The sequence below is a fragment of the Pholcus phalangioides genome, unplaced genomic scaffold, assembly GCF_987345545.1.
Source record: "Pholcus phalangioides strain wild (caught in Gottingen) unplaced genomic scaffold, Ppha-v1.0 ptg000004l_1, whole genome shotgun sequence".
Lineage (NCBI taxonomy): Eukaryota > Metazoa > Arthropoda > Arachnida > Araneae > Pholcidae > Pholcus > Pholcus phalangioides.
The window spans coordinates 21546631-21561568 of NW_028301597.1; the positions used below are offsets into that span (position 1 = coordinate 21546631).

General features: G+C 33.7%; 1 protein-coding gene across 3 annotated transcripts in view; it reads left to right on the forward strand.

Annotated features, from left to right (window-relative positions):
- Nucleotides 1–13560, forward strand: part of LOC149086750 (sodium-dependent transporter bedraggled-like) — a 114791-nt gene extending 101231 nt beyond the window's left edge. For 2 of the 3 annotated variants that reach the window (XM_089231112.1, XM_089231113.1), the window contains 9 exons: nucleotides 478–609; nucleotides 1247–1350; nucleotides 2848–2966; nucleotides 3064–3320; nucleotides 6423–6554; nucleotides 6707–6809; nucleotides 8938–9056; nucleotides 10290–10493; nucleotides 11206–11733. In XM_089231112.1, coding sequence (XP_089087238.1) covers nucleotides 478–609; nucleotides 1247–1350; nucleotides 2848–2966; nucleotides 3064–3320; nucleotides 6423–6554; nucleotides 6707–6809; nucleotides 8938–9056; nucleotides 10290–10493; nucleotides 11206–11589 — 1554 coding nt within the window. In that variant the 3' untranslated portion in view covers nucleotides 11590–11733. Of the gene's footprint in view, nucleotides 1–477; nucleotides 610–1246; nucleotides 1351–2847; nucleotides 2967–3063; nucleotides 3321–6422; nucleotides 6555–6706; nucleotides 6810–8937; nucleotides 9057–10289; nucleotides 10494–11205 lie in introns of all 3 variants that reach the window. The other variant, XM_089231111.1, reaches the window with a different exon arrangement.
- The last annotated feature ends 1378 nt before the right edge of the window (nucleotides 13561–14938 follow it).

Sequence of the window (14938 nt, forward strand, 5' to 3'; positions counted from 1 at the left end):
GCATTTGGATGAAATTTTGCCGAGATATTATTTTTAACGATTAAATTCTTGATTATTGTCGCATTACAGATAAGCGGGCCGTCTCTCAAAGAAACGGAGATGGTCGTAACAAATTCAAGAACTACCGATATCCTCGACGAATTTCCATTAAAATGCTGCTACGGCATGAATTTTTTTGACATAGTAGTGGATAGGGGAAATTTTACTAAGTTACAAATTTTCGATTAAGTACAGTTCAAAAGTGCAAAAAAGAAATCACATCTTAATTTCCCTTAGTGTTTGGCGATCCCCCCCCCCCCCATCTTACTTCGATTTTAGAGAATTAACCATAAAATTTTCATTGTTTGGTATGCATGTATGCACCATGTATGCGTTCATTCGTAGCTGTACCGTATTCCTTCGGTATGGAAACTTCAAATTAAATCACAGAAATTTTATTTATGATTTGTCTTTCATGTACTCTATTTGAATTTATAGGTCGTTTATGTTTTGGGGACCCTTCCGGTGGCACTCCTGTTAATGCTGACCATGAGGATGTGCCAGCAGTGGGGAGAAGGAATTCAGTACCTGTTTTCATCATCGTGGAAAGCTGTGATAATGGACGCTTCTGTAAGTTCACATTCTCAACATGGCTACGAGAGAATTTCACATCATATAAATATTTCTAAGAAAAATACACTTTTTAAGAAATGTCATTCGTAATTTAAGGAAATATTGATAAGTAATTTCGAATAAGATTGCGAGTTACACTATAGCGTTTTAATATATGTACATATCTGAATAATAAATTAATCAAATTGCATATACAGTCGAATACCGTTAAAGCGAAAAAATATCGTTTTAACGAACACTTTTCTAATCCTCCAGACAATTTTACATAGGGACGATGCACCTAGAAAAACCTTTGTAACGAAATTTCGTTATAACGAAGGCCTTTCTCCTGTCTCTTGGAGTTCGTTATAATGGTATTCGACTGTATTGATGTATCATATTTCATGATTACATTCTGAAATAAGATTATTTTATTACATGCCATGGCTCAGTAATAACCGCTTTTTTTATACGTATAAATATGCCAATTTTTTATACATACTCTGTATTGAGGAAAAAAAAAATTTTTCCCTCTGATATCCAATTATAGTGATGCAATTCTGAATATTCTTGTAATATAAATATTTTTAATACTTATTTTTTTAAATATTTTATTCTTTTAATATTTATAAATATTATTTTTGTTAAATTTTAGGTATGGAATGTAGCTGCTCGGGAAGTTTTCTTGACGTGGGGACTGATGGGATCAGTCGCGTTACAGCTATGCAGTCATAATAAGCTGTCGACCAATATATCAAAGTAAGTATGCTGCCAACACTATCGTGGAAAAAAAGTCACTCTAAATTACATGATGATAACAGATTTTAGAAAAATTTGTGAATCAGTTTCTGAATCACACGCAAAAAGAATTTAACATCAAATGCACCCACACTAGATCTTGCAATTTATTTGCAATCAAAAACTATTTATGATAATATATTTTTTTAATATTTCATAGATATAGTTCAACTGAAATATATATTGTCTACTCCTATTCGTTTATTACATTCATTTTTTTAATTTTTATGTATAGATAGTTCATCTCAAGTATTATTGCCTTAGTTTATTATTTATTTATTACTATTTATTTATTATTAGTTTTTTGTTCATTTTGTGCACTTATTTCAAATATATTTTCTAAGTTCTTCTCCAACTGTAACTGAATTTTTTCTATAGTTGGAATGATGATCGAACAACTTTAAAAATGCACCCGAGACAAATGACACTACTACTATTTAACCGTACATGCACCTCATACTCATTCCTCTACGGAATTTCTAACGAATTGGTACATTCCAGAATGTGTGTGTGTACGTGTTTTGAACCTAATGTGAAGTTTGTTTCTGTGTAATGCTTGTTATATGTGTAGTTCTGCTATCTGCCATCAATTTTTCTAACCACGTGTGAGACAAATTACACCGAATAACAAATTTTGACAAAATTTCCACGTCCTGAATAAATACAGTCGATTTTTATATAATCCGGTGGGCTGAACATAAATTAGACCATAGAAAGGCTGAATTGTCCATGGTTCACTCGGAAACTGCGCATTTAATGTACGTGTGATAATACGATAAAATATATTGAAACATAAGAAAAGTATCCAGAAAACAAAATGAATATACAGAGAAAAAAAACACAGATAGAAACTTCACCAATGTACATATATAGAGCCACAACACATTAGTATACATAAAAACACAACAGAAATATATAGAAACGCAAATGTATTGCAGCACAATAGTTCATTTACCGGGGTCTGACACGTTCTTCTTTTCGCGCTGCGCTTGAACTGAACGTAAGGAGCATCTCTTACAATTGCCCAACAGTAGTCAGCCAGTACCTTAACGTTGTTCTTTTGTCTTTACCACTTTTTCACCATACAACAACACTCGCGAAGCACTTTTTCTTCAACTGTTAACAGGGTAATGTCTCAAAAACAAGGGCCAATAAAACTTTTCCATGGTGATGTTCGTGTTCAAAAGATCAAAATCATTTGGAAATATGTATACTTTTTTGTGGGACACATATCATTGCTGTCCAGTAATGAGCATTCGAAAAACGAACGGATTCGATTTGCTGTCTCTTCGTTTATGCACAATTTGAGAGAATTCGAATATTTTTTTATTTTTGGATTTTATTTAGTAAAGAAATTATCAAAGTATTTTCACATGTAGTATCTATCACATGAAGTGTAGGCGATGAAATAAATTTCAGGAAAACGTTTTTCATTCATTTTTTCTCATTGAATTTTAGGGCGCTCGCAGCAGTTGCGTCAACAAGTATACTCGTTTTAGTCATGTCGGCTTTTCTCTTCTCATGTTCAGCGCATGTTCTCGTCAACAAAAACCTATACTTGTCTATATCGTCGTACGGTAAGGAATTTCATTTCTCCTTCATTTTTTTTTCTTCAAAGTTACATACAGCATATATTGGTCAATAATTGTTTCATTGTGTTGTTGTTAATTTCAGAAGAAGAGCCGGCGCTTTGCATTTTGAAGCACGGAGCATCGTCGTATAAGAATTTCTCAGTTTCTGTGATGCTCGTCGGTGAAAGTGTCATTTCAAACGAGAAAACGGTGACGTCTCATTTGAGTGGTTACCACATCCTAAGACTCGCCACGGAAGTGTTCCCAGCTGCACTGGCCGTGGAAGGTGTCAGGAGCATATCTTCATTCTGGTCTATATGCTTTTACACTGCTATGATAATGTTTAGTCTGGGGCAGCAGGTGAGATATCTAAACTAGTTTAGGAGATGCATGTGCACTTATACACATTGTAGAGTTGTTAGTTTAAACCAGTGGTTCCCAAAAGTGTGGGTCGCACCTAATTCATTGAGGCGACCCCCATTGCGTGAGATTTTCCAATATTAAAACGTCCAAATGAGAAATTTATTTTTATTTTTCGCAACGTTGGATGGAAATATGACAAAACTAAAAAAATGTCTTTATTCAGCTAGCTGCTTATCATGTATCATATAAATGTAATTTTATCAAATTCTACTAGAGTACAATTCTGTTATCAGATGGCAGAATGTCACAAGTCACTTTTCTTAAAAAAAAGAGTTGTTTGCATTCTGGAGTCTCATTCGTCAAAATTTTGGAAGGTGACAAAATTTCGTCCATCTCTTTCGGTTTATGAGGAACCAACGGGGCAAATTTCATTACGCCAAAAAGCCACAGTATCACATTTTTGCAAAATATTGTTTACAAATTTCCCCTCATGAAACTTTGAAAAAGTGACATTACATTTTGCCACCTGAGCACAGAATTATCAATATATAAAGTTTACACTTATACAGGGTGACTCAGAGATCCGAGTTCAAAATTACCGTCAACCGCGGTGACTTGATCTCAATTTTCAGTACCTTTTGTGGAATTTTGCTTATTTATGACGTGAACTCTTACAACTTTTTTTTTGGTTTGAAACTTTTTCTGGTATGGTTGAGATCCCAACGACTCGCTTTCACACCTTTATTATAAGTTGAATCGGTTATTCAGTTAATTTTTTCGTTTTGTTTTCGTGGCACCTCCTCTTCATGTGGCTTTGTCTTCTAGGTAAAAATCGTATTTCTTTTTCAAGAAATATCTTCCTTTGAGACAGTCACCCTTTCAGAATAAAAATGAAAGTGTTTAATGTGTAATTTTAATGTACAACAGGTGCTGTCATCTGGACAACATTGAATTTCGGCTAGTTCTGTGTCACAAATTGAAGACTTCGATGCGCTCTATCAAATAGTTTATTGTGCCAAAAGGTATAACAGACAGTGCTAATTTGAAAAATTTCCCCCCAGACAGGACAATCTCACCCCGGTTGACGGTATATATTTCTCAAAATTAGAAGCAGAGAATGTTATAATGTTATAAGTAATATGTGAATATCAAAGAAAAAAATTTCTACATCTTATGAACAATACTGGATGGCTGGTTACAAGCGAAAAATCATTTTTTAATCTAATGGTTCTTACTGATCCACCCCGTATATCAAAATTAAGGAACACACACCTCAATATACTTCCATCTTGCATAAGGAACTCTAACTACATCACAAAAACAAAACTAATTTTATAATTATTTAAAAAAAAAATTAATATTGTTAAAAGTCAATAATTGCGAAATTAAAACCGAGAGAGACAGGCGTCCCGAAAACTGCTTTTGGGGTAGCACATTTACTAGGGAAAAATCGTGAAATTACCTGCACATATAGTCACTGTATATGGGGCGGGGAGGTCACGATAAATTTCTTGCAAAAGGGGGTCATGCTTCAAAACGTTTGAGAACCACTGGTTTAAACAATATAAATATTACGCAATTCAGTAAAAAGGCTTTACTCTCTTGAAACAATGTGAAGGTCATTTTGAACCTCATGAGCTTTTTTTTTCTTGAAAAATTTGAATTTGAAGTGATCAAGAACATGAGGTTTCATTAACTCAACAAAACATGTAATAGCCATAAGACATTGGAGCTTATCATATATTAAACCCCCTTCTTTATAACAATTGTTACGTAATTAAAGTTGCCTGCCTGTGTAAGTATTCATCAGACAGTTTTGACACTTTTACTAAATAAAGAATTCATAACGTTTGTGACTCGCAGAGGCCTGATTAGAATCAATTTTATGGAGAGCCGCACCTTAAACTTCTTGTCATTCCATCACTACAGGGGTTCTTGACCAGGCGTCTGTGGACCCTTTCAGGGGGGGGGGTCTCTGGAGAGATGAAGAAATGAGGAGATATCGAGAAACAAGATAAAACCATTAATTTAAAATTCGCTACAAAATTTCATATTTTATAAGGACATTTCAAATTTTCATAGCTTTCTGATGAGCTATTCCGGCTGTGTACAGCTTAGAACAAGGAACTTGATCTTCAATTTTCCGTACTTCCAGCAATAGTTCACTTCCTTCATTAAAATTACTCTAGAGTGTGGATAAAAAATGCACCGTACATACCTACGTATAATCCGTGGATTATAAGTTTAAAATTAAAAAAAAAACCATCTAAATTTCTTGGTGCGGATTATACAAGGTGCTTAGGTTACGAGGATATGGAATTTTACTGGTGAACCATTGATGTTAAGGACATACTTCCAATAGAAAAAGTTTCAAAATAACGTGTAGTACTCAGATATGTCATTCATTGCAAAGGGTTGTTTAGTTAGTGAAATAAAAAAATAACTTTTTATACACTCCCCGTGTGTTCCAAAACTCAGTCAAAAAAAGCCAACCTCTAAGGGGGGGTCATAAGGCGGTTCAAAGGTTATATGAGGCAGTCATAGCACCGAGCTGAAACCACTGAAGCTATAACTATAAAATTTTGTTAGTATTATATTTTATAGTGTAGACACCCACTAAAACAAGATTTCTGGATAGTTTCAAATGTTGTATGGAAGAATCATCGCCGAATAACCAAATCAACGCGAGTGAAGCCGCGGTATAACAACAGCTAGTTTTTTTTTTTATAATTAAGCACTGAATGAAGTTAGAAATACAACATACGTATAAGTGAAGCAACTGTTGATGGAGGCTTTGAAAATAAATTACCATAATTATAGCAAATGAATAATTTTCTCTTAAGAAATGTTGACATATTCCGTATAACAATCACTGCAGCACATAAAAAGTTCAATTTTCCTGTTCCCGTTTGACGTGGGCAAAAAACAAACAACGATATCGCAGAATTATTACTCTTTTCTAATAAACGTGCATTTCGTAGATTAATTTCGAGAAGTAGTTTGCAAGCGGCTTTTCATCTTGCAACCTGAGGCAGTTTGAGCGAAAACTCATAAAGTATTCATATGAAAATACGTATTTTAGTGTCCTTAATCTTGCAGGCTGTCCTTTGGTATTGCGTCGTCGAGTCAGTTGTGGCAATTCATTACCGTGTGTTCAAAGCCTGGCAAACAACCGTCACCTTCGTGACGTGCAACTTGGCTTTTCTTCTGGGACTGCCTTTCACTTCGAATGTAAGTATGATTGTGGAAAAAGTGACATATTTCATGAAATTGTTGTACAGTTACGCTTATTATAATCGTGGATAATGTTATAATTGAGGCGTTATCACTGCAATCGGATATTTTTAGAATTTAATTCGTATGTTAAATTTTTTTTTTTTCAGGTTGGGATACATATGATCCATTATTTTGACTTCTGTGTCGGAATGTTGTGGTGGATATTAGCCATTTACCTCATCATGATTTTCACAGTTTTGTTCATTCGAGGTGAGTTTTTTCCCCTTCCATTCAATTAAAATAATTAAATTAGCGTGCATCAATTTATTCTTTTTTTTTCCTGGAGCTACAACAGGTTTTTTTCCAGTCAGACCAGACCAGAATTAAATTTTTAGTCGATTACCAGCCCACAAGGGCCAACTGTCGGCATAAAGGCTGGCCAAGGAGTCCTGTGAAATTTACAATAGTGTTATAAATTTTACCCTAAATGTGATAAATCCGGTGATTGTGCATCAATCATTACACTTCACTCATAGTTACAAAAAATGATGGCAGATGGCAGCACTACAACATGCATTATACAGAAACAAACTTCATGTACTTGTACAACACGTACAAGTATTTAAAGAAAAGTATTCTCTGTCTTTCTAATATGGCCCGTCTTATTCGACCACCTGCTCATATCTCTTCATTGAGACAGGGCGGCGGGCCATGACCTGGTCAGGAGGAAAAAGTGCATAATTATTGACCATTTTTGTACGTTTGATACATTTTTTCATATATTGTGAGTTTATATTTACTGGTAATTATGTACGATCCCCAACTCGTATAGGTGGATATGATAAAAATCCTCAGCGGAAGTACTCAAATTTAACGGAGACTTTATGCATAAACTTCAGTGAAGAATGATGAATTTGATCTTCAATATTCGTTACGTTTTCACATGTTTATAAATGTGAAAAAAGTCTACCATTACGAGACAATGTTTTTTACATATTTCTATCTCCTTCACGATCATTTAATTTAATTTTTTTTAGCGAAATTAGTGTAGTGCACGTATCTCCATACAGACAATACCAATGAAGTGGCTTAATTTAGGTGATATTTAATGATTTTTCCATATTTATCAAAATTACCAATTTCAATTAGGAATTATGCATATTCACAGGTAAAAGTGATAAATATAGGGGAAATTTATCAAATTCACAACACGATTACTGACTGTAACCGTTGATTATGCATTGTTACCGATTTTTATAACATTTACGTAACATAAATATTACAAGATGTGTTATGTCTCACTTCCATAATATCAGTATAACTACAAATTAACTATACTTTTAAAAGTCAGTTAAACTATTTGTCAAAAGCAATATAAGTTATTCATTTCGGAGAATTATTTTTTAAAAACGGAATCTACTAAAAATTTGAAAAATATTCAAGATTCCATTTGATAAAAAATAAATTATGTATTTAATCTGCGCGGATGAGCAAATATATCAGAAAATGAGATATCGTTTTCCCCCCGTGTTAGGCTGGTTTAGAAATGGATAAAAGAAATTTTATGGTATGTAGTGAACTTCATTTCGTGCATAATTACATTCGATTTAAGGGGTCTTGCATAAATACTATTTTTATTCTAGAATGGGCGTATCATGTCAGAAAAATTCTGTTTTTTAAGAGAAGATAAAATGCATTCAATTGAATCTGTAACGGTAATAATGAGCTGAAAATTTTCGAGTTTTCTATCAATATGATGGAAAGAAAAAAAATAATTTGATTCAAAAATTCTTGTTTGGATATTTGTGAAAATATAACTTTTTAGCATAGACGATATTCATCATATTTTTTTTCTTTGGATTCCACTTATGGAAATCATTACATATAAAATGCATGAGGCTTAAGTGAATAATTTGATATTTATTTTTCATTTTCCTGGATATTAATTTCTTGGAAGTCAAAATAAACTTTCCGAAATTTGATTTCGAATCTGAAGAAAATGTATTTTTTTAAAAGATTTCTTTTCTCCAAAGAAATACTACATTTATTACCATAGCAATTTTATCAGTGACGATATTGAAATTCGGTCCAGAAATAAGTGTTATGAAAAAAAAAGTTTGAGCAAATTCTTTCGCTAAATTTTATTTATTTATTCAAACTCATGAATTTCAAATGATTCATTTAAGTAAATATTTGAATTTCAACTTCGTTTTTAGATTCTGTTTTTAGCCATGAAATATATATATATTTCAATACCTGAAGAAAATTTATTTATTCTTTTAACCAATATGTTTGGGAATGGATCATTCTCTCCTGTGTGTTGAATATTAATACTCCTGTATTGCATGTGCAGATTATATGCGATGTATGTAAAGGAAAATCAACTTTCTATTTTCAGGCAGGCCTTGTGGAACAGAACAACTAGTCAAGCTGATAACTCACAGTTCTGTGACTCGCTCATGGCTTCTACCGTTCTTTACATTCCAGTGGAACATTATGCTCCCCGTTGCTCTGCTAGTGAGTAATGGGTACTCAATAAGCTCAAGTGAAATAAAAATTTTAATTCAAAAAAGATATGATGAAAATGGAATATATCTTCGAATTACTGTATTTGTATTTGTACTTTTATCTCTTAATATTATCTTTGAATGTAAAATCTAACTCATTGAAATACTTAGTTTTTATCCGTTTAAAAATAATGCATTTTAATTTACACGCGCGCACAAATACTTCTATTAAAATTATAGTTTAAAACTATTTTCGTTTTATTCGGAAAATGGAATCAATAATTCTTTTCCAAGTGTTTAAAATATTTACTGTTTGTGTAATAACATAATATTATTAGGTTATTTAAAAAAATAATTGTATAATTCTTGAAGATTTTTTAGCGTTTTTGGATTAAAATGAAAATGTGTGCATTGAAATGTTTCGATCTGATTTTGTGCTACACACATTGTTTGGTGACATTCGATCGTATTTCTTTATTAAGGAAAATTAAAAAAAAAAACCACTTTTATTTATATATTAGCTGCAAGGTTGAGCGAATAACGATTTAATTGAAATTTAAAAATCAATTTAATTTAAATTGATTTAATAGAAATTAAAAAATCAATTTAATTTCATTTAATTGAAAATAAAAAAAACCAATTTAATTTGATTTAATTGAAATTAAACAATCAATTTATTGATTTTTAATTTCAATTCATGTAATTTCTGTTCCGATCATTCATGTAAGTTTTGTATTATAGATAGGGTAAATTTCTAACGCATTGTTGCGTAAATTTAGTGTGAAAAATACGTGTAGAGAAAAGACGTGAAATTGTGTTGTTTTTTTTTTGGGCCACAGTGAAAGAAAAAAAGTATTTTGGGCTACGTTTGGCACGCCAAAAACTGTTTTAGGCCACTCTTAAAATGGAAAAGTCAAACTGAAATGAAAACAATTTAAAGCAAAATCCATAATTCTAAATTCCAAGCTAATTAACATTATCCTTAATTTGCAAAAACAAAAAACCACTTGAAATTCACTTGAATCTGTATTAAAAATATTAGTAAATTATACTGGTTCACGTTTGCTTGTTGGGTCATCTCCAGATAATGGCTCAAACGTCCCTGATGTAGAGAAGATTGGAGTAAAATATATTCTTTTATGGATACCGGACAGACTTATTTATCTATTAGTACTGTTATTGGTATTGTTTTTCGTATTGTACAGTAAGAGAAGATTGATTCCTTTTTTCCTGCTTGTTTTAGATACTGGCGATTTCATTTTTCCAGTCAAGCTCCATGCATTCTTCTACAGTGAGTCAGTTTAGTGATCAATACACGTACTGGCCCGAATGGGCCAAGACAGTAATGTCCTCATTGCAAGTATTCCCACTTCTTATCATATCCGTTTTCTTCGTCTACCAAGTGATACGAATTTTCGTCGTCAAATCTGATTTGCCGTTTAGTGAGGTGAGTTTTTTAATAATCGATTACTTAACGGAAAAAATATATATATGTGCGTGTGCGCGAGTGTACAGAGTGTATAGCAAACGGAGGTATGGAATTTTACTGGAGAACCATTGATCCTAGAGGTATACTTCTATAGTTGGAAAAAGTTTCCAAATAACGTATAGTCAGATATATCATTCACGTTTCAAGGGGTTGTATAATTATCATAATATGTATGAATTAACTTTTTATACTGTCTCCGTGGGCCACAAATCCCAGTTAGAAGGTTGTTGCCCTGCACCTCCTGGGACAAACAGATAAATTTACACGTTTCAAAGTACCATATTCACTGAGATATTCGAATTCAAAGAACGGAGGAAAGTTGCGGAAAAAAAGCCAATAAAATGACATACCTCTTGTTTGCTATACACCCTGTATATATATATATATGTCATATGTTTAAAAGTTTCACAAATCCTAATAATGTGTTGTACGTTCAAATAAAGGGAATTTCCGCATTTCTATGGCGAATGAAAAATCAAGCAAAATAATACAGTAGCTATGTATTTTCCACAAATTTCTAGTTTATGAAATTTTAATGTGTTCGTTCTAAAGGTTTTACAGCGTTTGCTTATCCAATTTTTAAATAACAGATAATTTTAAATTTGTCTTAATTGCCATTCCAAATGCTACTTAAATCGTTATGTAAGTTTCATGTTTTATTTTTTGACAGCGGCTACGAATCCTGTGCTGTCCGAACCTTCCGCCGCTTTCGGCTACGTCTCGACAATCGCTCAGGTCTTCCTCTTCAGTCGGAGAAGGGTCCATGAACAGCGCTTTTATCAATGATCCTCCGCCGAAATATACTCCACCACCGTCCTATTCTACAGCAACGTCCAGGATGCTCGCTAAGCGCATGCAATCCGCATCCACGTATTCGATCGATGCCGAAAGCCTGGACGATTTCAGTATTTCAGAAGAAGACAAGCATCAGAATTCCAGCAAAACAAACAGGCGCCATCACCACCACCAGCAGCAGCAGCAGCAACAACAAAACACGAATTTCTCGAGGTTCCTTGAACTCCCGATCACCAACATCCCTCTAGATAATACTTGAGATTGAAGAGGGACATACGATACACCTTTTCATTCGACGACACTGCACTTAGGTTTACTTTGGTTTTGTTTGAGTCCGCGGGATCGAGAATATATTGTCCGTTGAGGCTGGTATACAATGCTTTCATCCATGGTTGAAGTTCCTGCTTCTCATATTGGTTCAACGGAAAATCCAGGATCAGGCCCGAGATGTAACCATACATATCAGCTGTAGCGGAAGAATGCAGGGTGGAGAATTCGTCGATGCGCATTGTTGGATAAAATATATTCGCAATATATTCTATACACCTTTTTTCGGAAAATCATCCCAAATGTCACTAGTGAATATATTCTTGTGCCTTCATCTCATTGAAATGAATAAACAAATATTTTTATTTTAAAAATTAATATTTATGACGATGTTGTATAGAATGACATTAGTTATATTAAGAATTAAGTATTGGTGATTATTTATTAAATAATTTATGAAATTAATATTTCAAATCTAATATTGAAATTAATATTTAAGACAAAGTAATGAAATTGATGTGGAGGGTAGAGGGGATGGACACTTGAGTCAGTTTCAGCCCAAATAACTCGTGTACTATTGGTTACAGAAACGTACATTTTTACTTAGAGTTATTTGAAAGTTATTCAAATAACGTGCCCAGTTTATATACACGTCATTTATTTTACTAGGAGCCGTATATGTACCGAGAGATACAAGATTAGCTTTTTATACGGTCATCCTGTTCTCTAAATTTCGATTGAAAATTTGTTGCTCTGTCTCTCTCCGGAACCCAACAAATTGTTTTCCCCATGTTTCTAAGTGCACAATATTAGCTAAGATATTTGAGTAAAAAAAATAACTGAAAACGAGATAAAGAATAGCCTATTAACAACGTAGAATAACAGCGTGTGTCTCCCCCTACTGCTGCTGTATATTCTGTTCTTACCCTCATTTTCAGCATTTTTGAATCCAAATATTTCGGCCAAAATATATTACACTTGGAAACAAAATTTTTTCGAATGAAATCAATAGACTTTTTCCCTCTGTATAAAATGTCGAGAGGGAAGTTGTACCACAGAGAGTCGATCCTTTAAGCACACACAGTAGCGTGACTTGCTCAGTAGAGCTATCATAGCCTCAACTTCAGCTAATGCCCTCCAGGCGGCTGCAGTAAAGACGGGTGATGATTTTTGAGAGTGTATAAGATCCTGGGTTCGATTCGCTTGGGAGAGAACGACAATCTTTCCAAGTTCACCTGGGCTTAATACCCAGATAGCCCATTGATTTCATGCATCTTGCCCGAAGCAAAAATCATCGTCTATAAAAACATTTTCTCGATATCAGCAGACACAGGACAACAACTTTTCACAGTAAAGAAAGAACATATAAAAAGTTAAATTTTGCATCTCGGAACATATAAGGCTCCTTGTAAAATAAATGTCATATCAAAATGGGCACGTTATTTGGGTACATTTTTGATTGAAAGTATGTTCCTAATAAATATCGGTTCATGAGTTATTTGAGCTGAAACGGACTTAAGCGTTACCCTGCATAGAACTTTGCGTTTTTGCCCAGTTGCATTTAAATAGATTGACGATCAGCATTGCATATTTTTCATTATAGAAGATGATTTAGATTTAAAAAGCTTAGAAGCCCTCGATGACTTTTTTTCTAAAAAAAATGTCTTGATCATCAATATAAATGCATATAGATTTTTAATCAAAAAATATTTTTACTTACAGCTAATAAACGACGGCTGCACGCATCATAGTTGTAAATACGTATTAGAATTGTTTTTTTTTAACCAACAAAAGCCTTAGAAGATAAAATTATATTTTTTATGTAAATTAAAAAAATTGTTATTAGTGAATGTCGTACACAAACTTGTATATGTGATGATGATAATTAATTTGTCATTTCAGTCTCGCTGTACAAAGTGCCTGCTTCATCGTTGTATATAATAAAATAGATAAATTTTTGAGATTTTACGTTTTCTTGCTTGCTTGTGTATAAAATGTTCTTCTCAAGGAATTAGACATGCATATTATGCTTCGGCATTTCGATTTGCATGAACATCATGGTGAAGAATGTTCCATCTGAAAAATAGTATGCGTAAAAATGAAAAAAATATATAATGATCATTGTAAAACATTCCCACACAGTATAAGGATTTGATTTTTCTTGGGATGCAGTATTTAATATCCTGACATCCTAAATACGTTTGGGCGATGTGTGCATACGCAACAATACTTTCCAGCATTTACCAATTCGTTGGAAATTCCCAGAGGAATGTTTACGAGTTGCATGAGCAATAATAATAGGAGCAACTTCAGTTAGCATTCGCGTTAACTTCGAGACGTGAATGTGAGCCAATCACCAGTTTGAAAATAACTCTCGGTACAGAGTAGACAGACCTTGAACATTATACATTCCATGATCATTCAGCCATCTGCGAATTTCTAATCTATTTTTACATAATAAGTAACACAATATCAAAAATGATCAGATTTCAATGTTTGTCGCTTCAAAATGTAGAAGGTAGATGATGAAAACGCCAGAAAACAAAACACGCATGACTCTGCCAACAATAAATATGCTACGAGTTATATATGAGTTAATGCCAAAGCATGAAGTGCAGCCAATTCGCGAATTGGCCAAAATCCGATTTTTAGGAATGATCCGGGCTTGGGCCGACCAATTCGTTAAGTGGCCGGAGATCCCTGGCCAAAGTTCCATGTGCTTATGTGAGACGGGTCCGGGAGTCCCCAAATCCATTTTTTTCCCATCGCCAACGTGTGACACATGGCTGTATTGGACTAGCTCCACCAGACGAAAGAAGAAACTATTAAAATAGTATGTATATATAGTTTTTTTCTGTCAAATTTTGGGAAAAAATGGGTTGCAGCATCGTGACTGTGGTTTTAATGGGTCCCATAGCTAACGTGGACATAATTACCACGAAAAATACACCAACATGGTGATGATCCGAATTATACCTTTTTTATTTGTCTTTTGATTTTGGTCAGGGGTCTATTTCGTGAATTGGCTGGCTAAAGCACGAAATTCGGACATTTGGCCGTGTCAATTCGCAACTAAATTGGTCAGTTTGTGAACTGGCCAATTTCGGGGTTTGGCAGTAACATATATATACACTCAGAACACACGTTCTGCAGAAATTCCTCTGAGGAACATTTACGAGGGTGTGTGTGCATCTACAATATTTAGACGTATTAGTATTACTTAATATTCGCGATATTATACTTACGAGATTATAATCTGAAGCTGTGCTTTCACCGTACATTCACCTCGTAAACATTCATCTGGAGAATTTCTAACGGATTGGTGCATGCCGGAAAGGTGT